At 53.7% G+C, this 24285-nt stretch overlaps 2 protein-coding genes and 1 pseudogene across 3 annotated transcripts; 1 reads left to right on the forward strand and 2 right to left on the reverse strand.

Moving 5' to 3' along the window:
* Window positions 1-839: 839 nt before the first annotated feature.
* On the reverse strand, window positions 840-13035 carry LOC138099869 (uncharacterized; annotated as a pseudogene).
* On the reverse strand, window positions 12970-15234 carry POLE4 (DNA polymerase epsilon 4, accessory subunit). The gene is made up of 4 exons (XM_068997253.1): window positions 15013-15234; window positions 14069-14153; window positions 13736-13777; window positions 12970-13414 (listed from the first exon to the last, which is right to left on the reverse strand). The coding sequence occupies exons 1-4, from the start codon at window positions 15232-15234 to the stop codon at window positions 13401-13403; spliced, it is 363 nt and encodes a 120-aa protein (XP_068853354.1). The 3' UTR covers window positions 12970-13400.
* Window positions 15235-16427: 1193 nt separating this feature from the next.
* Window positions 16428-24188, forward strand: PRAM1 (PML-RARA regulated adaptor molecule 1). Of its 2 annotated transcripts, none has more exons than XM_068997057.1 (10): window positions 16428-16623; window positions 18260-18944; window positions 20431-20503; window positions 20908-21020; window positions 21325-21379; window positions 21657-21750; window positions 22028-22190; window positions 22816-22849; window positions 23422-23456; window positions 23911-24188. In XM_068997057.1, the coding sequence occupies exons 1-10, from the start codon at window positions 16621-16623 to the stop codon at window positions 23913-23915; spliced, it is 1260 nt and encodes a 419-aa protein (XP_068853158.1). In that variant the 5' UTR covers window positions 16428-16620; the 3' UTR covers window positions 23916-24188. The 2 variants fall into 2 exon arrangements, with proteins under 2 accessions (XP_068853158.1, XP_068853159.1); XM_068997058.1 differs by lacking the exon at window positions 16428-16623 and having other exon boundaries at window positions 18277-18544; window positions 18658-18944.
* The last annotated feature ends 97 nt before the right edge of the window (window positions 24189-24285 follow it).

Consider the following 24285-nt stretch of genomic DNA (forward strand, 5'->3'; position numbering starts at 1 on the left):
TTTTTTTTTTTTTTTTTTTTTTTTTTTTTTTTTTTTAAAGGGCAATTGGCTTCCTGGGAATTAAAAAAGCATTTGCTGCTAATTCCTGAATGCTTGAACTTAATGAAATATCCGGGTAGTGGGATAAAAGCCAATTCTACAGGTCTTGTTCCCCAATCACAGAGAAACCAGGCTGGTGCAGGTGGACACGATACACTGTACAGCTGCCATGGGAGTGAATGGAAACAATTAGCATTAATTAACTAATTCAGCAACCGGCTGAAGCCCTGCCAGGACCACCTGATGGGAGACAAGGTGAAGGCTAATGTCCAGTGGTGCCTAGAGTTTATTCCATCCCAAAGGGCTGTTAATTATGCAGAACAGGCACGGCGGTACCGACAGACTGGAGTTAACAGAGAGAGAAAACTATCTGTATCCCCGGAATCCTTTCCCTTCTCTGCCCGGCTCACCAGCAGCATGTCCCACAGGACATCTGGGGGTGCCTGCAGAGGAGACAGTTCTGCCCCAACATGCCCAGCTCCTGCTCCCCTCTCCCGACTCGGGCTCCAAAGTTTGTTAGCGGGAGCAGCCAACCCGTGCACACCCCAGCCCGTGCCAGACGGCTGCATCCTCCTGGGATGCTGGATGCAGAGGAGCTGTGGAGCTGCCCAGCGGAGCCCCAAGGACCTGCAAATTGCCCATGATGTTTATTTTACAAGCTACAACACATTTTGTAGAGGGTTCATTTATACCCGCTGGTTAAAGTAGCTTTTATTCAAAAAATAGCCTTCTCTCATTTACATATCCCACAGACAGTCTGGCGGGGTTTCCAGGAGCCCCACCCGCAGCTCCCAGCCCCGCTACCCCCGGCAGTGGCACTCCCGGATGGCAGCGACGGTGCAGACGTGGCCCCGGCGGCTCCGGAGCCGGTGCATGTCGTGGCCGTGAGGGGCACAGCGACTCGGGGCAGCTTCTGCCCGGGCCAGGCATTCCTCCCCGTCTTGTGACTCCCTGCAGTTAGAGAAAAAACAGCACATCCCCAGCACACCAGTGTGTACACAGTACACCACCGGCCCCCCATATCCTGGGCCTTCTGTTCCCACTCGGGAAAAGGGCAGATGCTCTGGAGCAGAATGGGGGAGAAGGGAGGCAGCTTCCTTCCTGCAGCATCTCTTCCTTACTCGTGGAGTAACTCGTGTCATCTCCTCTGCCTGAGCAGAGCAGGTCTTTCTTCCTGCATAGTTTGATTTGCTTCCCTTTGCATGCAAAGAATCCCAGAATGGTTTGGGTTGGAAGGGATCTTAAAGCTCAGCTCATCCCAACTCCTGCCATGGGCAGGGACGCCTTCCACCGTCCCAGGCTGCTCCAAGCCCCAGTGTCCAGCCTGGCCTTGGGCACTGCCAGGGATCCAGGGGCAGCCACAGCTGCTCTGGGCACCCTGTGCCAGGGCCTGCCCACCCTCCCAGGGAACAATTCCTGCCCAAGATCCCATCCATCGCTGCCCTCTGGCACTGGGAAGCCATTCCCTGTGTCCTGTCCCTCCATGCCTTGTCCCCAGTCCCTCTGCAGCTCTCCTGGAGCCCCTTTAGGCCCTGCAAGGGGCTCTGAGCTCTCCCTGGAGCCTTCTCCTCTCCAGGTGAGCACCCCCAGCTCTCCCAGCCTGGCTCCGGAGCAGAGGGGCTCCAGCCCTCAGAGCATCTCCGTGGCCTCCTCTGGACTTGCTCCAACTTTCCATGTCCTTCCTGTGCTGGGGACCCATGTTTTTATGTCTACAATCAACACACAGTCCTATCCTTCAGCCTGAGACAACTGTCTGGACCCACCCTGCCCCAGCCACCCCCGACTCTTCCTGTCCCACAGCATTGCCAGCAGGTGAGGGACAGGAGTGGCACATCCCAGGCTGCAGAAGCCACTGTCAGGATCTGTGTCGGCTATCCTGGGACACCACAGGCTCTGTAACCACCCACCCAAATCCGGCCCCATCCCGGCAGGTCCGGCTCTCCCCCCCGGCACAGCACAGCGTGGTGGGTGAGCTGGGGGTGCTGCCCAAACCCTGCTCCGTGTCCCCCCCACCCCGGCAGCCGCAGATGCGTTGGGTGAGAGGAGCAGGGGCAGCTCCCACCTGGCCCGGGGTGCGGATGTGCGGGAGGGAGGGCGGATGGGGCCTGGCAGCTGTGCTTACCTAAGCAAGCAGGGATCCCCCGAGGAGCAGCTGCCCAAGCACCTTCCCACATCGATTTCCTGCAAAGATTTGCAAAACAAAGGCACGAAAATCCCCTGCAGCACCTCAGCAGGGACACCCCAGCACCCTCCACCCTCCCTCCAGCCTCAGGCTCAGCATCCATCCCCAGAGAAGAGCAGCAGCAAGGCACAGCTGGTAAGAAATATTTTGGGGGCATAGCAGTGTTTTTGAGTCAGAGGTGCCTGTGCACAAAGGTATGCTCAGCGGGACAGCAGGGTCTCTGTTGAACTGAGGACATACTTAACAACTAAATATTTTAAAATATATATATAATTGTTGCTTAATTACTTTTTTAAAGAAATCCTCACTCCAAAGAAAAAGCCCTTTGTTCCTTTATGGCCCCGATGTATGCACGAATTAGTGGCAGCAAAATACATTTTATAGCACGAGAGAATACAAGTGTGAGATTTTTACCTCTCTAGTTTGATGCCAGTGTGAAGCTGCCGACATTAGAGCATCCACCCAGCAGTTCAAAGCTCGCATGAGGGCCCAGGTGAGCTCACCAGAGAGGAGCCAAACCCCTGGAAACCTGCCTTGAGCCGTTCCTCCCCGTGTCCTGCAGAGCTCTGGACAATTTCATAGTAACATTCCACCTGGGAGACAGGATAGCATTTTTCCTTCATTTCTCAGTTTTCCAGTGTCCGAACCACCTCCCCACCATGTGGGGTTTTGACCAGAGCAGTGCTGAACTTTGTGGGCACACAGAAAAGTCCATCTGTAAGGAAACAATAAGGAAAATTAACCTGGAGCTGCACCCAAGGCTCCTGTGGCAGCAGCACAGACCATCCAGCTTTTGGCATCCAGCACCCACTGGAAAAGGCTGTTCTCTGTGTCAGGGTCCCAGCTGGGAGTCTGGGGCTCATTCCTTCACCAGCTCAGGCCTTCAGTGGTAGGTTTTGTTCCTCCATCCCAGTTTCAGGCCATGAGGAAAGGGAGGTTATTGTGGGTGCAAGTTGTGAATGCTGTCCCTGACCCTGCAAAAGCTCCAGTTCTGGGGAGCGAGCACACGCCGCTCCGTGTTATCTCTGGGAAAACTGTATTTGAACACAAAATACCGATGGCAGTGCTTTTCCCAGAGCCACATTCTTACACCAGGGAATGGGGGAAAGTAACTTAGCACTTACTCATTCAGCATTTCCCTCTGGATTTGCCAGGGACTGTGCCCTGAATGGGCTTCTCGGATGCTGGAGCCAGTGTTACGGGCTCTCCTGGAGATACATTCCCCAGGCACCTCCAAAGGGTGAGCTCTGTGCTGGGCTCTCCACAGGAGCACCAGCTGTGGCATCTGCCACCGTGGGATGGGGGATAGAGGGAAGGGAAGGGAAGGGAAGGGAAGGGAAGGGAAGGGAAGGGAAGGGAAGGGAAGGGAAGGGAAGGGAAGGGAAGGGAAGGGAAGGGAAGGGAAGGGAAGGGAAGGGAAGGGAAGGGAAGGGAAGGGAAGGGAAGGGGGAAGGGAAGGCCCCAATTCTGGAGTGTGGGATGAAGTAAGGCTGGTAGCAGAGGGGTGGAAGGGGGAGGTGGGCAATGGCCCCAGCTTTGGGGGTGCAGAACAAAGTCCTGCTTTGCCTTTTCTTTCCCTATTCCAGCTTTAACTCAATGAAAAATTCCCAGGACACAAAGCAGTTCTGTCTGGATTTGACATTCCCGGTTTGGTTGCAGAGAGTGGGGTGGGGGCCTCTGGGTGGGCACACCAACAGCCACATCCCTGCTGCTGTGTCACCACCACACCAGGACATGCCACCGTGGCAGGTCCTGATGGCCCAGGCAGGGGCTCAGCAACTGGAGAGAAGGAGCAAGGGTCCTCCAGCTGCACCTACATCCACTTGGAAGGGCAGAGGCACAGACTGTCCTGCCTGGCTCAGTCTCAGCTGATGAGAACATCAGAAAGAAACAACCTTGTTTCTGTGTTTTTCTCCCCTCACCAAATAAATTAGGGTTAAAAATCTCCATTGCATGAGCTAGAGGAAGGGGAGAAGGATGGCTGAGCTGATGGCCACGTGGGTTTGGGCTCTATCTAGGACCTGGTCCTGCCCTGCCCCAGTCCTCGGGTGTGGGTCCTTCATGGGTCTGTGTTTGGTTCCTGGCTTTGAACAGTTTCCTGCCCCCTCCCAACCACTTCAGCAGCTGCTGGAGGAGATTTCGTTGTTCCATGATGGAGCTGTTTTCAGGGGAGGAAAAAGTGATTTCTGAAAGCAAGTATATCTGGGATGCCTTAAGAGTGGGACACAAAATGACAACGGATTTCTGGGTAAGATTTTAACACCCTTCTCCAGCCCCGCGCCCCCCACCCCGCCCCCGTTCCTCTCATGTTTCCAAGTTTTTATCATGTCACTGAAAGTATCAGCCCGACTTTGCAGGGGAAGATCCAGAAGGAAAAGCGCAGAGACCTGCCTAGGGCAGAGGCAAAGCTGGCGGCGAGTCCGCATTTGCCAGCCCTGGGCTATTACCGTGACTGAGATTCTCCCTCCCCGCTCCGTGAGTTTCCTCCCCGGGGCAACAGAATCGTCCAGCACCTTCCACTAACACGTCTGGGAAGTAAATGCTGATTCTCCCAGCTCTGGAAGAAAGCACTTCACGCTGCCTAATTGCCTTTTCCACTTGCAGCTGGATAACCAGCTGCTGCTGCTGCCGCCCGTGCAGGCGCTCCTGGCGCTGCCCCAGGAGGGGACCCGGCCCCAGGCACAGCCCTCGGGGGGCTCCGCCGTCCACCCCCAGCCCCTCCAGCGGACAGAATCGCGGAGTGAATTCCTGGGCCCCTGCGCTGCTCTCCGGGCTCCCTTTAGCACTCCCGCGGTCTCTGTCCCTCTCTAGCGGCGGTGCCGCAGCAGCTGCCGGGAGGTTTGAGGCTTGGGTGTTAGAAATGCCAAAAAAACTACATCAGCAAATTCCAGGACAATGGATGTGAAAAACAGGGCCACAACCTTGATAATTTAATGAATTTATTAAACACTGAGGTTATTAACTGGAACACAGACGATTGGAAACCACTGTGGCGGTCTGCGTGGCACAAAACAAATCCCAGCGCCAGACTCGCATCCCAGAACAGCTGGGCCACCCCCACAGCCCATGGGCGACACATTTTATACCCCAAACCCCGCCCTTACACCGCCCATTCCTCCTCCCACCAAAGTCTCTTGAGATTGGCTCGTTGATGTCTTGGGTATCTTGACTGGCTCCTTTCTGTTGGATCGTTGTCTAGGGTCCTCCTGTTGGTCCATCCAATGCTGCTCCTTGTCTTACCCTTTATGGTAATTCCTCATCGAGCCCGCCCCTTACCTTACTTCATTTGGGTTCTGCAAAGTTCTACATTCGATCCTATGAGGTAAACTCAGCAACTCCTTTTAATAATAAAACATTTTCAACATTGAATCCCTGAACTTATTTATGAGCAAACAATTAAGGTTAACTATAACAACCAAGCCCACTATTAACTTTAAACAAACCATCCTAATTATAATCAACTCTTTCCCTCTCACCGATTAATTCTTTATTGAATGCGAAAACCACATCCCAAAATTCATTTATAACAATGGACTTTGTCAAACAGTTGTGGTAAATCATTTCAACACAACTTTCCATTCTGATCAGTTCATCTCCACTGACGTGTCTTGGGTTATTTTATGAGTGAACTCACAACACGGCTTACCAGTTCACAATGAACCAGTTCAGCTTTCTCCCAGTGGGAGGTTTTGACCTGTCTGGAATGATTTCGTTTGGAGTTTCCATTTCCAAGTGATTTTTGAACCATCAGTGTAGTTCACTGGTACTAAAAGGGCATTTCAGGCTGTCAGTAAGGAAATTACATTTTCCAAGCTCTGTTTCCAGCAGAGCTTTTATCATCAGGTTGGTTTCCTTGCTTTGACTGGGAGGGTTGGAGCAGAGATCCCTGAGGTCCCTCCCGGCCTGGGTTACTCTGATTCCATGCTCTCTGGCTAGAGGACATTTCCCTGTCCAAAAGGTGGTTGTATCTCCATCCTCACCCATGCACAGGGCAGAGAATTATCACTGTGCCTGCAGACCTGCGCTGTAAAGGCCCAGCAACAGGAAACCCAACCCCAAAACACAATCCCAATACCTGCAAAGGCAGAGGCTCTGCTCAGCAGACTGGGTGCCCTGAGCTTGGACACTGGTGCTGGTCACACAAGAGGGCTCCTTCCCATATTCCCAGAGGGAAGGAGAGGAGCTCTCCCTCCTTCATACCTGCACTGTACGTTGGGTCAGAGCATTTCCCCACATCGATCACGACCTCCCAGGGAGAGTCTGGAAAGGTTTTCAGGGCCAGGAGCCGAAGACATTCCTCGGGACAGGTGCTGCAGTGCCTGCCCTCGACCACCTCCCCCTCCCCAAGGCCTTTGAGGAGCAGCAGCCGCTCCAGGTGCAGCCGGGCTGGCTCACAGCAGGACCCTCGGGGCAGGAACACAGGGCTCTCACCTGCAGCAGCACAGGACAGGGCCAGGGGCGTGCCCGGGTGAAAACACAGCACAGGGAACAACCTCCAGCATCAGCTCCTGACACAAACCTGCCCTGACCTGGAACTGGCTCAGCTTTTACTCCTCTCTCTCCCTGCCTGCCTGGAGGATGCTGCACCAGCAGTGCCACGGTGCTGGTAACAATGAGACAAATGGTAAAATGATTTGTCTTAGCTACAGGTGATCCCTCACAGGATACACAAGTGCAGCACCCACAGAGCTTGTTTCCACCCCTCAACAGAGTCTTTTTGGGTAGAGATAGGACTTTAGGCAATGTCACCTCTCCTGGGATGAGGAGAGCACCACAGCCGTGTCCCCAAATGCACAGGCTCCTTTGAGTCCCTCCCAAGAGTGACACATGGCACATCAATCGGGAATGACATTCTGCCATTCTTGCTCAAAGAGGCAGAAACAGGCCTCCAGGCTGTCTGCACGTGGGGAGCAGCTCTCAGGTACAGCAGCGGTGGCTGAAAGCTGCTGGGCTGGGAGCGGCCAGAACCATGCTCAGATGCTGCCCGGGCAGCCGGGTGGGCACTGCCACAGCCCCTTCCTTGGCTGAGCTCTGGCCTTTCCTCTGCCCCGAGGTATTGAGCATTGCTGGAGAGTTTCCATCTGTCTCACCTGCACAAGCCACTGCTCGGGCCAGGGGAGGACAAGAGATTCAGAGATGGGTTTTCTCAGAATCCAAAACCAGGTCTTTTAAAACACGTATAAAACCACAGCTCCAGTAACCAGCACATGACCCTCCCCCTGCCCCAAGCACTCACCTTCCTCCTCCTTAGGAAATCGAGCATGGAGCACTGTCTGGAGAGCCCTGGGAGGCCGAGGTGGAGGGAGCTGATCTGCTGGGATGGGCAGCTGGAGCAGCACTTCCCGACGTCCACGCTGATGGGACTGCCAGAGATGTCTGCGAAACACCGCATCCACCAAGGGTTACCACTCATGTTTTGGGTGATGCTGGGGAGGCCCGAGCCCAAACCAGGGCTGAGTACCACACATTGACAAAAAAGACATGGCCCACCCCTGGGAAGTCTGCCTGGGAGAGAGATTCCTTCAGTCTGAGGAGGAAATTCCTAAGGACAGTCTGGCAGTAGCAGTGCAGTGACATTGAACTGGTGTTTGCAGACCAGGAGTAAACCACTTCATATTAGACTGGTCAGTGCACACAGACTAAAAAAGAGTGCAATTAAAATTCCACTAGGAAACCACAGGCTTTTTCTTTAGTGAGCACGTGAGGGATGGGGTGAGAACAGGTGAATGCCCTGATTAGCAAAGGGAAAAGGGGATGCTCAGGCATGGCTGAACCACAGACCTTGCACATACTGAGCAAGCCTCAGCCCAGCAGGTCCAGGGCAGAGGGCTCTGTCTGTCCTGGAGCCCAGTGAAGCTGCTCGAGCTGGAAACAAACCTGTCCCCCCCAGCCAAACCCCAATTTTGCAGCTCTTCACACCTCCTGCACTGGCACATCAGCTCTGCATCAGAGGATGGGAAGTTGGGATCAGGTGTGGGAGTAGGGGAAACACAGGACCATGGCATCTAGCTTTGGATTGGTTTGCTCTGCTGTATTTTGAGTTTACAAATTATCAGCCTTAATTGGCTAAAGGCTGTTTCTTCTGGAAATCCTTTTGAAATGAGCTATTTTTCCTTAATAGCAGTGTCCGTACTCCAAGATTTATTGATGTAAGTCCTTATTTCATTAGATAATAGGGAAGAAAACTTGCATGAGAAGTGCCCGTGGCATCATCCAACACCACTGTAATCTGTTTGCTTTGACCTGCTGAAGCCACAGACCCAGTGTGTGCTGCAAAAAGATAAGTTTTGCATTGACTTAAAAACGGATTTTCAGTGTCCCCAGCACCGACTGTGATGGACCAGGAAACATGAAGGGACATTGAAACTCACACTTGGGGTACAGCTGCTGCTGGCTGCCTGAGGGTCCCTTTGCTCAAGAAAGGAGTGAGCAAGAAGCCAGGCAGCAACTCCCAGCTTATCAGCCATTCCAGTGGTGACTCCTGTGGATGCTCCTCGCCCACAGCAGGGTGCAGACAGCTGGCACTTGGCAAAGGACACCATGCCAGCTGATGACACCCCTGTTCTCCCAGCTCTCCTGCCATACAAGCTGTGATTTTTATTTTTAGGCAAATATTTTATATATATATCTTGATGACTTTTGAGCACTCTTGGAACTCCAAAGACGTTGCAGCTGACCGAAAGCTGGTGAACACTGTGCTGATTTTCAAGAGCAAGGAGGATCCCAAAAACTGCATGCCTGTCAGTGTCACTTCAGTGCTTGGTAAAGTTATGGAGATTATTCTGGGAGGTGTTGAAAAACACCTGGAAGACAACACAGTCACTGGTAACAGCCAGCACAGTTTCCTGAAAGTCCTGCTTGTCATACCTTTTATGACAAGGTGACCCACCAGGTTGACCCAGGAAAGCCAGTTGATGTAATCTTTCTGAATTTCAGTAAAGCTTCCAATACTGTCTCTCCCAGGATCCTTCTGGACAAACTGTCCATCCCACAGCTGGATAAACACATCATGGAATGGGTGATAACTGGCTCATGGGTCAGGCACAAAGGGTGACAGGGACTAGGGTAACATCAGGCTGGCACTAGTCACCAGTTCTGCAAGGCTCCATCCTCGGCCCTGTGCTCTTCAACATCTTCATTAATGTCTTGGACGCAGGACTGGAAGGGAGACTGAGCATGTTCACAGACAATACAAAACTGGGAGGAGCTGTTGACTCCCTCAAAGGCAGGGAGGCCCTGAGGAGAGACCTCAGAAAATCAGAGGGCTACATCATCACCAACCATATGAAGTTCAACAAGGGCAAGTGCTGGATCCTGCCCTGGGATGGGGCAGCCCAGGATGCAGGGACAGACTGGGAACGAGAGGCTGGAGAGCAGCGCTGTGGGAAGGGACCTGGGGGTCCTGGTCGGTCCAAGTTGGATCTGAGTCCCCAGTGTGTCCTGGCAGCCCAAAGGGCCACCGTGTCCTGGGGGGCACCAGGCCAGGGAGGGATTGTCCCGCTCTGCTCTGCACTGGGGCAGCCTCACCTCCAGTGCTGGGGGCACTCTGGGCACCACGAGATCAGAAGGATCCAAAGCTGTTGGAGAGTGTCCAAAGGAGGGACACGGAGCTGGGGAAGGGCTTGAGGGGAAGCCATTTTGAGGAGCAGCTGAGGGCACTTGGTCTGTTCAGCCTGCAGGAGACTGAGGAGAGACCTCACTGCAGTTACACCTTCCTTGTGAGGGGAAGAGGAGGGGCACACACTGATCTCTCCTCTGTGGTCACACTGACAGGATCCAAGGGAATGGGCTGAAGTCATGTCAGGGAGGTTGAGGCTGGGTATTAGATAAAGGTTTTTCCCCCAGACAGTGTGCAGGCACTGGAACAGGCACCCCAGAGAATGATCACAGCCCCAAACCTGACAGAGCTCAAGGAGCATTTGACAATGCTCTGGGGCACATGATGTGACTCTTGGGATGGCTCTGTGCAGGGCAGGGAGTTGGACTTGATGATCTTTGTGGGTCCCTTCCAACTCAGCACATTCTGTGGTTCTACTTTCATCATTATTTATTCTTCTAAAGTTGTTGTCTCTGGAGATGACAAGCTGTCACTGCTTGTAACAGCTCTTAATTTGGATATGATAATTTTATCATTCCTATGACACACAAGAAGCTGGTATTTGGCAAACACTAAAGGCTGAATTTGTACAAGTGCTGCTCTCGTGCACTGAAAAATCCTAAGAAGCCTCAGAGCATGAAGCTGTTGTGTCCTTACAGCCACTGCAGAGGGGATGTGGGCCCACAGGCTGCTCCTAAAGGCCACAGACATTTTTCTGATGAACAAATGGAACTACTGTCTACTTCCTCTGCTTTCTCTACTTTGTCAGGGCAGCTTGTTGTCCTGCTAATAGCACTTACAACATCAATCCTGGGAAGCAAAAGTCTGCAGTTGTCCTGAACTTACACAGCAATAAACAGGGAATTCAAACAGAATCAACCATGGTGCAGCTCATGTCCAGGGAACTGAGCTCCTCTGTGCAAAGGAACAGACCCAGGGGTCAGGCTACTCATCAGTTCCCATGCTACACAAGATGTTTAAGTGTTGGATTATCTGGGCAACATTTCTGTCCTAAATCCCCCAAGGGAAAAGTCACTTGGAAAACTTCAACATAAAAAACCCAGCTATCGGATGCACAGGATGTGAGTGTGGAAGCATCAAGGATCTTTGTTTCTGGAGAGTGAAGGGGAACTCAGAGGAGCTGTGGCTGTCCCATCCCTGGAAGTGTCCAAGGCCAAGCTGGATGGGGCTTGGAGTGACCTGGTCTAGTGGAAGGTGTCCCTGCCCGTGGCAGGGGGTGGAACAAGATGAGCTTTAAGGTCCCTTCCAATCCAAATAACTCCATGATTCTATGAACTCACCGTGCCCAACGTGGAGGAAATGGCTCTGCTTCCTGCAGCAGCCCCTCTCTGCAAACAGATTCCCTTGCTCCTCCACTCTGCCGACAGCTCCCGCACCTGCGGCCACAAACCACCGAGCCCAGCATTACCCCAGTTACAACTCCCCACCTTTTCTGCCTGAGCTGGGGTGAGGCACTGGGTGCCCAGCACAGCTCCAGCCACCCCCTACCCTGAACTAAATGGCGCCAGCACAAAGAAGAGAATTTGTTATAGATGGACATGGTGCATCTGAGCCTGGCCAGGTGGGCTGAACACCCTGTTTAGTTACTTCAGGAAAACACTCTGGCACTGTTTATCTCACTGTTTGTCTGCTCTCTTCTACTTCCACCTTACTGCAGAGCTGGGTAAGAGGAGAACCCTCCCACAGCACAAAGGAGTTCATGGGCACGAACCCCCCCAGATTCCTGTGCAGCAGCTTCCCCTGACACAAACCCCACACTGTTTGCCAAGTGCAGGCAAGTGCCAAGTGCCAAGTGCCAAGCCCTGTGCTGTTCACTGAGGAAAGCACACACCAAGCCCTGCAGCAGCATCGCACGCGAGTGGAGCGCGCCGCAGCCCCACACCACACCTCCTCTGCTCTGCCACGCCAGAGGCCGAAGCAGTGCCAAGGACAAGGAGGAAAAAGGAACTTACTGGCAAAGGTGGGAGCCTGCAAGAGCCCCAGCTTGTGGGTCCTGCATGCTGCACGTTGGGAAGCACAGGAAAGTCTCCAGTACCTCTGGCACTTATAGCTGCCCTCCCTGGCAGGTGAGAAGGTGAACAGCTCCAAGCCAAATGGGTTTGCATATCCCAGCAGATGTCCCCAGACTGTGATCTGAACAAACACCTCGGCAGCCTGGGCCGTGAGCACCTCTCCCACATGATCAGGATTGTGCTCCCAGCATGACGAGGCTTGCATCAGGCTCCCAGCAAACTTCAAAGTGTTTCTTGAGAGCCACTGGATTTGCTGACAGCCTGGGGAAGCTCCCTTGGGGGTCTTTGTTCTTACCACCACTTCCAAACTAATTTAAGTTTGTGGTGACTGGGAGCCACTCTCAAATACCCTCATTTGAAAGAAACATGCATCCTTCCTCCTCCTTCATCCCATTCAATGGTTTTATCTGGGGACAACCCAGACCAAATGGAGTCAGAGCTGGCACTTTGGACAACGCTGGCAACACAGCAGGATGTGTCACAGCAGCGATGGCAGCGTGCTCCCCACAGCCACACAGTTCTGCTGTTACATCCACGTAGGAAAGCACTAGTTAAAGTAGGAAAGCTCTAGTCACCAGAGTCCTGGAAGCAGCAGAGGCAGCTGGTGCCCGTGTGCTGTCAGGGGCTCTCGGACGTGGCCAATGGCAGCAGTGTTCCTGAACACAGGATGCACACAGCTCCTCATCACAGAACTTGAGATCTCTGCACCAACCCCTCCAGGGGCACAGGGCAGGGAACAGATGCAGCTCCCACAGAAAATGTTTTTGCCAGATTCAGGAGTGAGAGCACACAAGGGAACAGTGACAGCAGCATGGACACTCCTCTGGCATTCAAATGCCGACTGGGGGGTTGGGTTGGGATGTTTTTTGCTACAATTACTTACAAGTGCAACAATCACAGACACTTATGGAAGCTGCACAGCTCTCGGAACTAGCCGAGTTCCCCTGGAGCTCATCCCAGTTCCTGGAGGACAGCCGGGTTTCTCTGGGATGGATTCCTTGAGAAAACAATTAGAAAAACTAAAATGCTAGAGAAGGCATCCTATCAAAACCACACGATTTAGCACCAGGCTACAGGAACCCCAGCCCAGAGCAGAAATCAGCACAGCTGCTCAACAACAACAACAACAACAACAACAATTTAATTGTGTTAAGAGACAAACGTATATAACAAAACCCACACATTCATTAAAAAAATTCCTTGTGCCTGGGCACCTGAGCCAAGCCACTCTCTGTTCACAGCTCTGTGATGCTGCAGAGTACCCAGAGAGGCTGGGACTGCTACTGGGAGTAACTGCTGTGTAACCTGGCCAGAGCAGAGAGCTGCACTGCAGCCACACGGGAAGTGACATACAAAATAGTTATGAAAAAATATGCATTTTAAATAAAGAACTTACAACAACTTCAACTTCATACAAAATATCATGGTTGCCATGTCTCAATTTCAGTGTCTCAATTCTAGGAATTATTTCTGAACTCTCAGCATCCTGTTTTCCATCTCACACCACCTCTGCAGTCTCCTTCTCCAGAGAGCTCTGTCTCTGTCCAGCTCAGTCCAAAGTACCTGAAAATGAAAACACACATTATAGTCTTAGGAATCAGAAGTGTAGTTCTGTGAACAAATAAAACTTGTTTATAAGCTGGCAAAAGAAAGTGCAGTAACTTTAAAGTTCAAGCAAATCACACACAAGTAAAACGAAATCTAGCCAAAAAAGTACTGCACATGCCTCAGGGTCCAGCTGAGCCATTCCAGTGCTCAGAGGGGCACAGCAAGCCACACCAGGAATTACTGAAAATGTGGGAACAGAGAGCTTTGCAAATGATTCCGTTCCTTCTCTCCCAAGTCAGTGATTACACAAAACACTGAAATCAAGTAGAAACTCACCTTCCAAAAAAGCAAATTCATCAATAGCTTCAATGGCATTATCTGAAAAGCAAATTGAGAACAACATAGATAAACTGACTCCATATTTGCATCTGTTTCAAACAGCAGCATTTGAAATAGCATCACAGCACAGTGACCAACTTGAAAGAGATTTACTTGTTTTGGAGATGGTGTGTGACATTATCAGTGTAGTCTTTGGTAGAAGTTTATCTCTCCCATCTTCAGGGAAAGAAAGAGAAGAATCCATAATTGCTTCAGCACCTCCAGACAGGTGGAAAAATCCCCCACCCCAGCAACCCTTTGCTAAGGCCAGCACAGAACATGTTCCCATACCCAGGTCTTTTCTTTGCAGGGTTTTCCTTTTTCCTTGCTGGGCATACACATAAGCATCTTTGGCTATGGTTTCAACAAACAGCTCCTGCAACGCAAAACAGGACAAGTTCACATAGGAGATGAGAGAGAGAATATCCTGAGGAAAAAGAAAAGTCCTACAAGACTTCAGGATTAAATCAGAATCTTCACCCTAACATTACCCTCTCCTGGTAAACAGCTCTGAAAATACTGAAGGAAATGGTTGGACAGTGATGCACAGGACAAGCAATGAGGGAGAAAGCTGGGAATGTGGGTTCCTTGAAACCCACATTCTCTGGGAGACCTGCTCCACACCAGGGGCTCCCAGGGCACCTTCTGTAGGGGGAAAGATGTCCTGTGCTCAGGAGATGAGTGATGGAATCCTTTAGGTGGAGAAATACCTCTAAAATCATTGTGTCCAACCATCAGCCCAACACCACCTCCATGTTCACCACTACCCCATGTTCCCAAGTGCCACAGCCATATGTTTTTTGAAGAGTTCCAGGGATGGTGACTCCCAGAGCTGGACAACTCTCTCCATGAAGGAATTTTCCCAATATCCTAAACCTCCCCTGGTGCAGCTTGAGGCCGTTTCCTCTTGTCCTGTCCCTTGTTGCTTGGGAGAAGCGACCGACCCCCACCTGGCTGCCCCCTCCTGTCAGGGACTTGTGCAGAGCCACAAGGTCCCCCCTGAGCCTCCTTTGCTCCAGGCTGAGCCCCCCCCCCCCAGCTCCCTGAGCCGCTCCTGGGGCTCCAGCCCCTTCCCCAGCTCGGGCCGGTCGCAACCGCTCCGCGGGTCCCTCGCTGTGAGAGCCGTGAGCAGTCGCCGCCCGGGAGAGAAGGAAAAACCTCCTGGGAAAGGCCGAGCAGCATCCCCGCACCCCGCAGCGTTTCGGTCCCCAGGACGCCCGGGGGCCGCCCCTCACCGTGGCCCGCGCCAGCACGAACACGGCCTCCTGGCTGGCCAGGGTGACGTCCGGGTCCGCCTTCACCAGCGCCTTCACCCGCGCCAGCGGCAGCCGGGCCAGGCGGGCCGGACCCGGACCCTGCGGCCCCGCTCCCGCCGCCTCCTCCCCGGGCGCCGCCGCCTCCGCGGGCCCCGGCCCCGGCCCCGGCCCCGGCCCCGGCACGGCCGCCGCCGCTGCCATCCCGCCCGAGCGCTGCGCCTGCGCGGGGCCGCGGGGCCGGGCCGAGCGCGGCGGGGCCGGGCTGCGCCCTCAGCGGGGTCCCGGGGCGCCGGTGCCCCGAGCCGGGCTCCTCGTCGTCCCCTTCACCCCATCGCCAAGCATGGCCCCTCATCCCCCGCTTCACCATGTCCCCTAACAGAGCCCCTACACCCCCATCCCTGCCCTTCAGTGCCTCCGTGCCACCCCTCGTGCCCCAACGTGGCTCTTGGGCCTCCCTCCCCCCACAGACAGGGACGTGCCCTCCCAGGAGCAGTGGGGCAGCTGGGAGGTGGCTGTCGCTGCTGTTTGCCCTTCCTGTGCCCCAGCGTCAGCTCTCCGTGGGTCCAGTGTGGGACTTCCCAGCACCCCCTCTCCATCCCATCCCCAGCTGGTGGGATCAAGCCCTCCAGTGCCCACCTTGGGCACCCACCACCCTCCACAGGACCCCCAGGACCACCACCCTTGGCCAACAGGTGCCTGCCCCAGCCTTCTCCCCATCCTCAAACTCTGTCTTACCCTTAAAATCATCTGCAGGCAGGAGCCACCAAGGGCACTGTTGGTGGGACACCTTGCCAAAGGGCTGTAGGGACACACCATCCTGGAGCAGGGACACACCATCCTGGAGCAGGGACACCAGCACCAACCAGCAGGCCAGAGCACCCCTGCCAGGGCTTGACTCAACCTCTCAGACCATTTGTGCCTCAGGGGCAGTAAACAGTGACACCAGGACAGTTAGACACTGCAATGGCCCAGCACAGCACCCTGCCGTGCAGAGCTTCCCCTTGCTTCCCAGAGGAATTAGGCTCTTCAGTGGAGCACATGTCCCGCAGTTTTGGATACTCCAGGAAGCCGTAGTCCTCACCCAGCTGTCCTGTGCTCCCACAGAGCTCAGCTGTGCAGGGCTGTGCTGGTTTTGCCATGAGACCTCCAAGAATCACCTCCACCTTCTGCAAGTCATGTGCAGCTCTGAGACCTGAACTGCAGAGGAATCCTGGGCCACCATTGGACAAGGACATTGCCCACCCTCCTGGTCCCATCCCCTTGCATCCTGCAGTCACTTCCCCAAACTGGGGCTTTTCTCTGGATATGACTCTTAGGCCAGCAGGACTTGGTGGGCTGCGAGTGTCCAAGAGCAGCAGGGCTAAACTAGTGGTACACCAGGAGCTCCTCCTCCTCTTTCTCCTCCTCCTTGTGCTGTCTCACCATCAGGCAACAGCAACTTCCTGGCCTTGCACACAGCTCCTCACCAGCCGTTAGGAAAGAGCTTCTGGTTTCAAGGGAGGGTGACCTGAGAGAGGCTTGTGCCAAATGCTTCAGGTGGTCTTTAGCAAGGAGACGAGCACACAGGAAAGCATCCACTGATGGAAGATGGTGAGTAAGAACCAGACCTGGGCTGTACTGGACATGGGGATGGGACACTGGGAGCCATACGTCCTGGCTGGAAGGGTTTTGGGAATGTCCTTGTGAGGGGCTGGGTCTGGCCAACACCCTCGCTCCTCCTAAAAGACAAAGTCCTGTACATCTGAGCTGGATGGAGCTTCAAAGGTCTCTGAGCAGTTCCTGGGCTCAGAGGAAGGTTTGCAGGGTGAACTTGGGCTGAATAATAAACATCTGAAAGGAGGAGGCCACACTCCCACTGAGTCCAGGAGAGCCCCCACCAGCACAAAATGGATTGGAAAACCTGGAACTGATCACATTGATGGCAGCGCTGTACACCCAAGGGTTCTTAGCATGTCCCAGCTCATGGAACAGGCTCAAAACTGATCATTACAAACCACCAAATCATTCAGGTGTCAAAAATCCCAACGGCGTGTTTGGGAATCTGGAAAACATTGCTTTTTTCACCAGTTGGAGTGAAAGCCCCACTGCTGGTATACAGGAAATGGCACATTGGTGCTGCTTCAGCACTGCTATGCCAAGTGCTACATTTGAGGGTTTACCAGGAAAACTGGGGTGTCTGTTTGGGGAACTTGCACTTTTGTAAGTATGTGTATATACATTTGATCAGTTATGTCTAAAAACATTGCATCAGCTTCTCTCCATATCAGCCCTTCCCCTGTGAAAATAAAAATTATGCAATCACAAACCCAAACTGATATCCCAGAAGGAGAACTCCAAAATCAGAGCATACAGCTCCAGCAAAGCAGCCAGCTCTGGTGCAAAGGGACACTGTGGTCTGGGGACAAGGGGGTTGGAGAAAGATGGGGAGGGTAAGGTGATCCCTCCCCTCTCACAAGGTCCATCTGAGAAGCTTAGGAAAAATGTAGCCCCGTCCTGTAGCTTTGTGCCATACCTCCAACCTGGCAGTCTTCTTTCAAGACCTGTTCAGCCTCCTCCTGGCAGCTTTTCTCTGAAAGCTCTAGCAAAAGGGGAATTTTGGCCACTGAGGAAGCTAAAGGCAGCTCTGTGCTGGAGCAGATGTGCCCTGGTTCGTGTGTGCACAGTGTGAACCACACAGGAAAGACACATGTCAGAAAAGTAGGGCAGTCTGCTGCCTCTTGGCCTTGTTTTTTCTGCACATAGGTTTTGGTGGGATGAGTCTCAGCAGTGCCATCCCAGTTTTTCCTTCAGGGAGGGATCCAATGGCCCTGTGTGGTCTCCCCCACCAACTCATCATGGAAAACAGGACCAGGGCAAGGCAGATTGCTCCAATCTGAGCCCTGGGCAATCTCTGGATCTCAGATTCTGCCTTCAGGAGCTTTGCTACTACCACCCAACCCATCTGATTTGATGGTCCCTGGTAGTGGACAAAGGGTGGGTCAGACCAAAAGACGCTATGAAACGTCTCCTGGATGCCCTCGAGGTGGGGTAACCTGGTCCCAGTTTGGTGCAGCCCAGTGTTGTTTTCTCAGACATGTTTCAGGACCTTTTTGAGCAAAGACCTTGTTTTGTGGAGAAGACTTAGTGTGAGACCATGTTGAAGGAATACCACATTCCCCAGGGGGAATTTTGACTCATTTTCCTCCATGGTGTTTTAACTGGAACTGTTTTTTCTTAATGGTTGCAGACGCATGTGGAGGAGAGAGACGCGGTGGTGAGGCACCTTCGGGCAAAGTTCCAAGAGAACAGGAAAGAACCTCCCAAAGTGGGTGGCTGGCCAGAGAGTCGCCCTGCAGCCTCCCATGGACCAGAGCCAGGACAGAAGCCTGCCATGGCCTCCAAGGGTGATCCTCCTCCAGAGCCCCCCTGGAGCAGGAGGGTGGACTGCAGCAGGGCCTCTCCATCTCACAGTACAGGTCAGAGTCTGGGACAGCCTTCACCACAGCCTGCCTGTGAGACCCCGTCACAAATGGTGCGTCAGAGGAAGTGGATGGCTCAAGATGCCAACTTCCACCCAGTGCCTGCAAAGCCAGGAGGAGATGTGTTCAACAAGAAGGTGGGACCTGGCTCTGCTCCTCCCCACAGGAAGGCAGCCCAGCAGACACGGCCACCCACCAAAGACAAGGGGGCTCCAGCGGTTCTTGCCAAAGGCGCAGCTGTTGCAGCCCCCCTGTTCTCTGTGAGAGGCCCCCAAAGGACAGAGCACCCAGTTCTGCCCCGGAGGAAGCCTTTGCCACACGTCAGGGCCCTGGGAGTGAAGCCGGCCAAGCCCCAGCGCCCTCCTGTTGTGGATTTGTCCAAGTTCAGAGCAGCTGCACATCCTGGGACATCTGTCCGTCCTGCCACAGAACCACCAAGGAGTGCTCAGCTGGGTATGGCCAGGCACCTGGAAGTCCCTCAGGGAAGAGTGCTGCTCATTCAGGAAGGAAAATCTCACCAGTTAGAGCCTGCAGCTCCTGGGAGATGGAAATACTGGGAGGGCTGATGGAGAGGTGGGGGCTGGTATTACCAAAGGGACTTTTATAGGCTATAGCATGAGGATGAGAATGAGAGAGAAGGAGAGCAGGTGAAGAAACAAAGTGCCCCGGCCCTGGCTGGGCACAAGTTTCAGGCTCTGGAGTGTTTGTAGGAAGTAAGGTTGGAGTAAATAACATGAGAGATGTTGCCAAACTGGAGTGAGCCCAAGATGGTTGGGGACTGGAGCACATGGAGAAAGAAAGGCTGAGACCCAGGCTTGTCCAGCTGGGAGGAGAGGGCTGAAGGGGAGACCTCTCTGCCCACAGCTACCTAACAGGGAGAAAATGGGAGCCAGACTCTTCCCAGAGGTGCCTGGGGACAGGCCTGGATGTGATGGGCATGAGCAGTAGGGGAGGTGAGTTAGACACTGCCCTGCCACGCTCCACAGTGGCCTTCCAGATCTAGGCTGCTGTGGTGGTTTCTCACAGTTGCTGTTCTGCTAATCCACGCTCCAGGTGATGAAACCTATTTCAAATCTTGCTCAATTTCTCTAACCATGAGAATAGACTTCCCTTCCTTTCCTTAAGAGAACTGAAAAATCAAGCTGGTCTGTGTTATAATTAAAAGGTGTTATCAGGGCTGGCCACGCTGTTGTGCTGGGAGATTCTCACATGACTGGCCCTGACCCGGGGCTGAGCAGCCCTGGTAAAGGAGGGAAGGATCTGCTCTCCCCGTGCCCTACAAACCAGCAGTTTTTCACGTATTTATTTGTCTCACGGGTCCTGAGGGAAGTTGCAACATCTAGAATTACACCTTGCCTTGATTTGATCATTTTTGTTATTTTTTAGGGCAATCTTATGATTTTTAGGACCAGGTATCTGATTGTATATTACTCGGTACCATAAACCAGCAGAGATTTGATGTTGTACTCAGGTCTTCGTGCCCATTTTTGGTTGGTCTGGCTGATCAGGCTGGAGACAAGGCTCATGATACAAATGTTAGCATGTTAGCAGGGGTGTGGTCATGCTGGCAATCCTAAAGGGTGCAGCAGCATGTTCTGGCGGATGATAATCCTGAGCACGTGGAGATATTCAGGATTTGCCCTGAATCTGGTACATATCTGAAATTTAGGGGTTTTGCCACATTCATGATACCTGTTTTGGCCTCTTTCCCTCTCCTTCCCTCATTTGTCCAGGAGGAAAGTAACATTAGAAATATACAAATAGGCTATGGAGTAAAAACTCCTTGCTCTATCAAGATGTGCAGTCACTTTTATCTCCCCACCTCCCCCCGCACTGAATCCAGCCCAGAGTGGCTCTGACCTCAGGGTGGCTGATAGAGCTGAGGAGAAAATATGAAATAATCCCTCCCTGATCCCTCCTGTTCTGCTGTTTGCCACAGGTGACCTGAAACCAGGCTGTGTTGCATCAGTGCCCACACAGTTCCCACTGCAGGATGCTCCGAGTGGCACGGGGTAAGGACTGAGGCAACACTGCTATTCCAGGTGGCTTCCAGGCTGTGCCAAGCCACTGGGAAGGACACGAGAGGGGACAGCAAGAGGATATTTGGGTTTTCCTGCCTGCTGCTGGAGCCCAGGGTGTGCAAGCAGCCCCCACAGTGTGAAGCGTGGCCATCCCCTGGGGCTGTGTTACCTCACTGTGGCCATTGCACCCTGCTGCCCATCCACATCCAGCTGTGTGAGGAGCTGCTGGCACAGGGCATGGAGCTGCTGTCTGGCTCTGCCCCAGAGCCAGGGCCAGTGCATGGCCAGCCCACCTGCTTGTTGCCCACCCTCCTCCTGGCAGCCCTGATTCTGCCCTCGGCCCCCAATGCCCTCGTTGCAGCAGCACTTCCTAACCATGCTCTGCCTTGCCGCAGGGATGGAGATGAGATATACGACGACGTCGAGCCCGTTGGGTTGGCCAGGAGAAGCCCAGGCCTTCTGCTATCTTCTGTGTCCCAGCTGCCAGTGCATCCCCGCCCCAGAGGAGGTGGGTACAGCAGAAGCTTGGGTGCTGTTTGGGGTGAAACCTGCAGCTTTGAGAGCTGTGAGGCCCCGACGAGCCATGGGCAGCGGCAGGGCCTGTGCTAAACCTACTGCTCCCCCACACATGAGGGCAGTGGGTTCCTCTTGTAAATGGGCAGGAAACCCTAATGCCCCCACACTTGGGGGCAAACTCAGGGTTTGGTCCCAGGAGGAGAAAGCTCTTGCTGCTCTTTGGATCCTGTTTTGGCAGGTGCTTACACCTCACAGCAGCCTCATGGCAGCGCCTCTCCCGGGGTTTGGTTTTACAGGTGGAGATGCTGGCCGAGCCTCGAACAGGGTTACCTTGCTGGCAGCTGCACAGAGGTAACAGGGTTTTTTTACTCTTTCTAAGGGTCCCAAAATGGCCAGGGCTCCTTGCTGTTGTGACAAAGCTGCTGCTTTAATGGTCTCTGCTGGGCTTACAGTAGGAAGGTCTGTGGCGAAGAGCACAAGCTGCAGGCTGTACACCTGGCCAAGAGCCCCCACAGCCTCAGAGCTGGCACAGGGAAATGCAATGGGGAGCAGCCAGCAGGGAGAAGGGGACGGGAGGGAGCAGAGCATGGGGTCATCTGAACCTTCCCATGGCTTTCAATGACTGCAGAGAATCCCAGGTCTCCCAGAAGATGAAGACCATGACACTCAAGGAATGCAAGAAGGAAGAGAAGATGGACAGGGAGTTTCAGAAGAAATTCAAGGTGAGCAGGAGCGAGTGATCACTTTTCCCTCTGAGCTCCTTCTCTCCTCCTGGGAAGGGTGCAATGCAATGGCAGAAAGGAGCTGTGCTCCACAGGGACCTGTGATACCCAGATCACATCCTGCCTTGTTCCCCCAGGTCACACCTGCCCCGTTCCCCCAGATCAGACCAGTCCCACAGACCATTTGGCTAGAGAGCAATCTGCTTTTTTTCAAGGAGGGAGAGCAGTCAGACCTGCCTGACTCAGCTCCCCTGGGGCACTGCTGTTTGTGTTTCAGTTTGAAGGCAGCATCAAGGTCCTGACTCAGATGATGGTCGACCCTGCAGCAACAGAGAAGAGGGGTGGAGGGAAGAACCTGCCACTGAGAAGGGGAGAAATCCTTGATGTCATTCAGTTTACAAATCAGGAGCAAATCCTCTGCCGGAACAAACAGAGGAGGTGTAAGTCTGGAGAGGGATGGGGTTTGCCTGCAGCAGGGAGCACAGCACAGTTTTGGGAAAAAGTTTCTTCATGCAAACACCCCATGACAGGCCTCCTGACAGACCTCCTCCACCTGTTGGATCTGACAGGTACCCTGCTACCCTGAGAAGGTTCTCACTTTCCTCTGCACAAATGTCCTGCTCTTCCTTCCACTCAGCAGTGGCATTTCTGCTGTGAGCTGGGCTTGTCCTTTCCCTCTGCTAAAAGCCTTTGCAGTCCTCAAAGCCTCCAGGCCACCAGCCCAGCACACCACCCTTTGCCATGGACTCGAACTCCACAAGCTGTGTCTGCACTGAGGGATGCTTGGGTGGAATGGGCTGCAGATCCCTCAGGCAGAGAGGAAGGGATCAGGCTCTTCCCTGCCAGCTGCCATTCAGCCTGGAGGGCTCCTTCCTGACACTGCCCAGAGCAGGTTCCTCCTGAGGGTCCCACTCAGCTTCCCAGAGCTGGGTTCCTCCTTGTCCCAGCTTTTTCTGGGAACATGAGGTGTTGCTAAACCCTGGGCAGGGACAGGTGCTGGGGTGATTCCCACTGATGCCCTGGTTCCCAGCACAACCTGACATGTTTTTCCTCACTCTCTTGCAGATGGCTACGTGCCCCGGGCTGTGATGCTGTCTCTGTGAGTACCCTTTCCCAGCCCCTTCCTCTCCACTCCATGAGCTGCAACGACTGCTCCCTGAGTGGCCAGTACCAAACTAGTCCTGGCTGACAACTCAAAACTACCCAGCTCAGGCTGTGACCATAAGCCTAACACCAGCTGGTTACCCTGGGGTGGAATCTGCCATTTCTGATGTCAGGAGAGATTGTCACTGGGGCACTGGGAGCACTCCCCAGGCTGTGGTCCCTCATGTGGGACCTGCCCAGACACTGCTTAGAGGCTGCTGCTGGCACAGGATCAGGGTGCAGCCCCTCTGCATGGCCGGGTCTGCAGCTCCTGGTGGCCTGGGACAAGGCCACCATCCTGAGAGGGGCCAGAGTCATGTTAACCCTGCTCCAGATGGTCCCAGCTCTGCAGGGAGAGCACAGCTCTGGGAGGGGGAAATGGGGCTGCAAGTGGACACCAGAGCCCACAGACATGCCAATAGAAATGAGACAGATATGGCAGCAGGAGCTGGCCCTTGCCTCGAGGTTGGAGGTGGTGGGGACATGGGAGACCACACTGCCCATAGCACCCCATCTTTGTCCTTGCAGGGACGCTGACATCTATGATGACGTTGAGATTTATGGTAGGTGCACAGAACTGCTGCCATACCCCTTCACTGGCCACGGTGACCCCCACACCAGCACCAGGATTCCCCTCCTCCTGACCCTTTGCTGTTTTGCTGCCTTCCCTTTCTCCCTTCCCTCTGTGCAATTCCTCTTCCTCTCCCTGAGGTATCCTTTACTTACTCTCAGTTCCCTAAAGTTCTTCATGTTCCTCTGTTCCCACTTATTTGGACTTCTCTGCACCCTGTTCTCAGCTTGCTCCTTCCACTTGCTGCCAGCCCCAGGGCCCCTTCAATGTCCTTTGAGGTATCCCTGATCCCCCAGACACCTCAGGCTCCCCTTTCCCAAGAAGTTTCTCTCTCCTGACACGCAAACTCCATCCCTGGCTGGCAGTTGGCTCTGAAGATGGAGCTGAATAGAGACAACTGCATTTCAGCTCTACTCACAAGCACACATTTCATCTAATTCTGGCAGGCTGAGCCAACCACACTAGGGCCAAAGGCACAAGACAGCACCACAGAGACCTCCCCAAGGGCTGCAACATGAACAGCATTAGACACCAGGCTGCTTTTGTGAAGGAGCTCTGCTTCCTGTGAGACAGACTGCAAACCCACCGTGTTGCTGCCACAGACAGGCATGGCTGCTCAGCACGTGGGGCTGCCCAGATCCCATCCCATGGGGCAGGGGGCCACAGATCCTCAAGTCACACCTTCACTGTAGCTCTGTTTTGTCTGTGTAAAATATGACAATGTTTCAAGAGGGTTCCATGGCCTTATTTTTTGGGGCGTGGGGAGAGAGGGGTAAAATCAGGCCCATAAAGGTTTTAATATTTTCCCATTCCCAGAGCAT

This window comes from Aphelocoma coerulescens, chromosome 28 (genome assembly GCF_041296385.1).
Source record: "Aphelocoma coerulescens isolate FSJ_1873_10779 chromosome 28, UR_Acoe_1.0, whole genome shotgun sequence".
Lineage (NCBI taxonomy): Eukaryota > Metazoa > Chordata > Aves > Passeriformes > Corvidae > Aphelocoma > Aphelocoma coerulescens.

Coding starts and splice junctions, on each gene's coding strand:
- POLE4 (XM_068997253.1), bottom strand. CDS start 15,234: ATGGCAGCGGCGGCGGCCGTGCCGGGGCCGGGGCCGGGGCCGGGGCCG. Junction 14,154..15,012: donor TCGTGCTGGCGCGGGCCACG/GTGAGGGGCGGC, acceptor TTTGCGTTGCAG/GAGCTGTTTGTTGAAACCAT. Junction 13,778..14,068: donor CCTGCAAAGAAAAGACCTGG/GTATGGGAACAT, acceptor TTTGCTTTTCAG/ATAATGCCATTGAAGCTATT.
- PRAM1 (XM_068997057.1), top strand. Junction 18,945..20,430: donor ACCAAGGAGTGCTCAGCTGG/GTATGGCCAGGC, acceptor TGTTTGCCACAG/GTGACCTGAAACCAGGCTGT. Junction 21,021..21,324: donor GCATCCCCGCCCCAGAGGAG/GTGGGTACAGCA, acceptor TTGGTTTTACAG/GTGGAGATGCTGGCCGAGCC.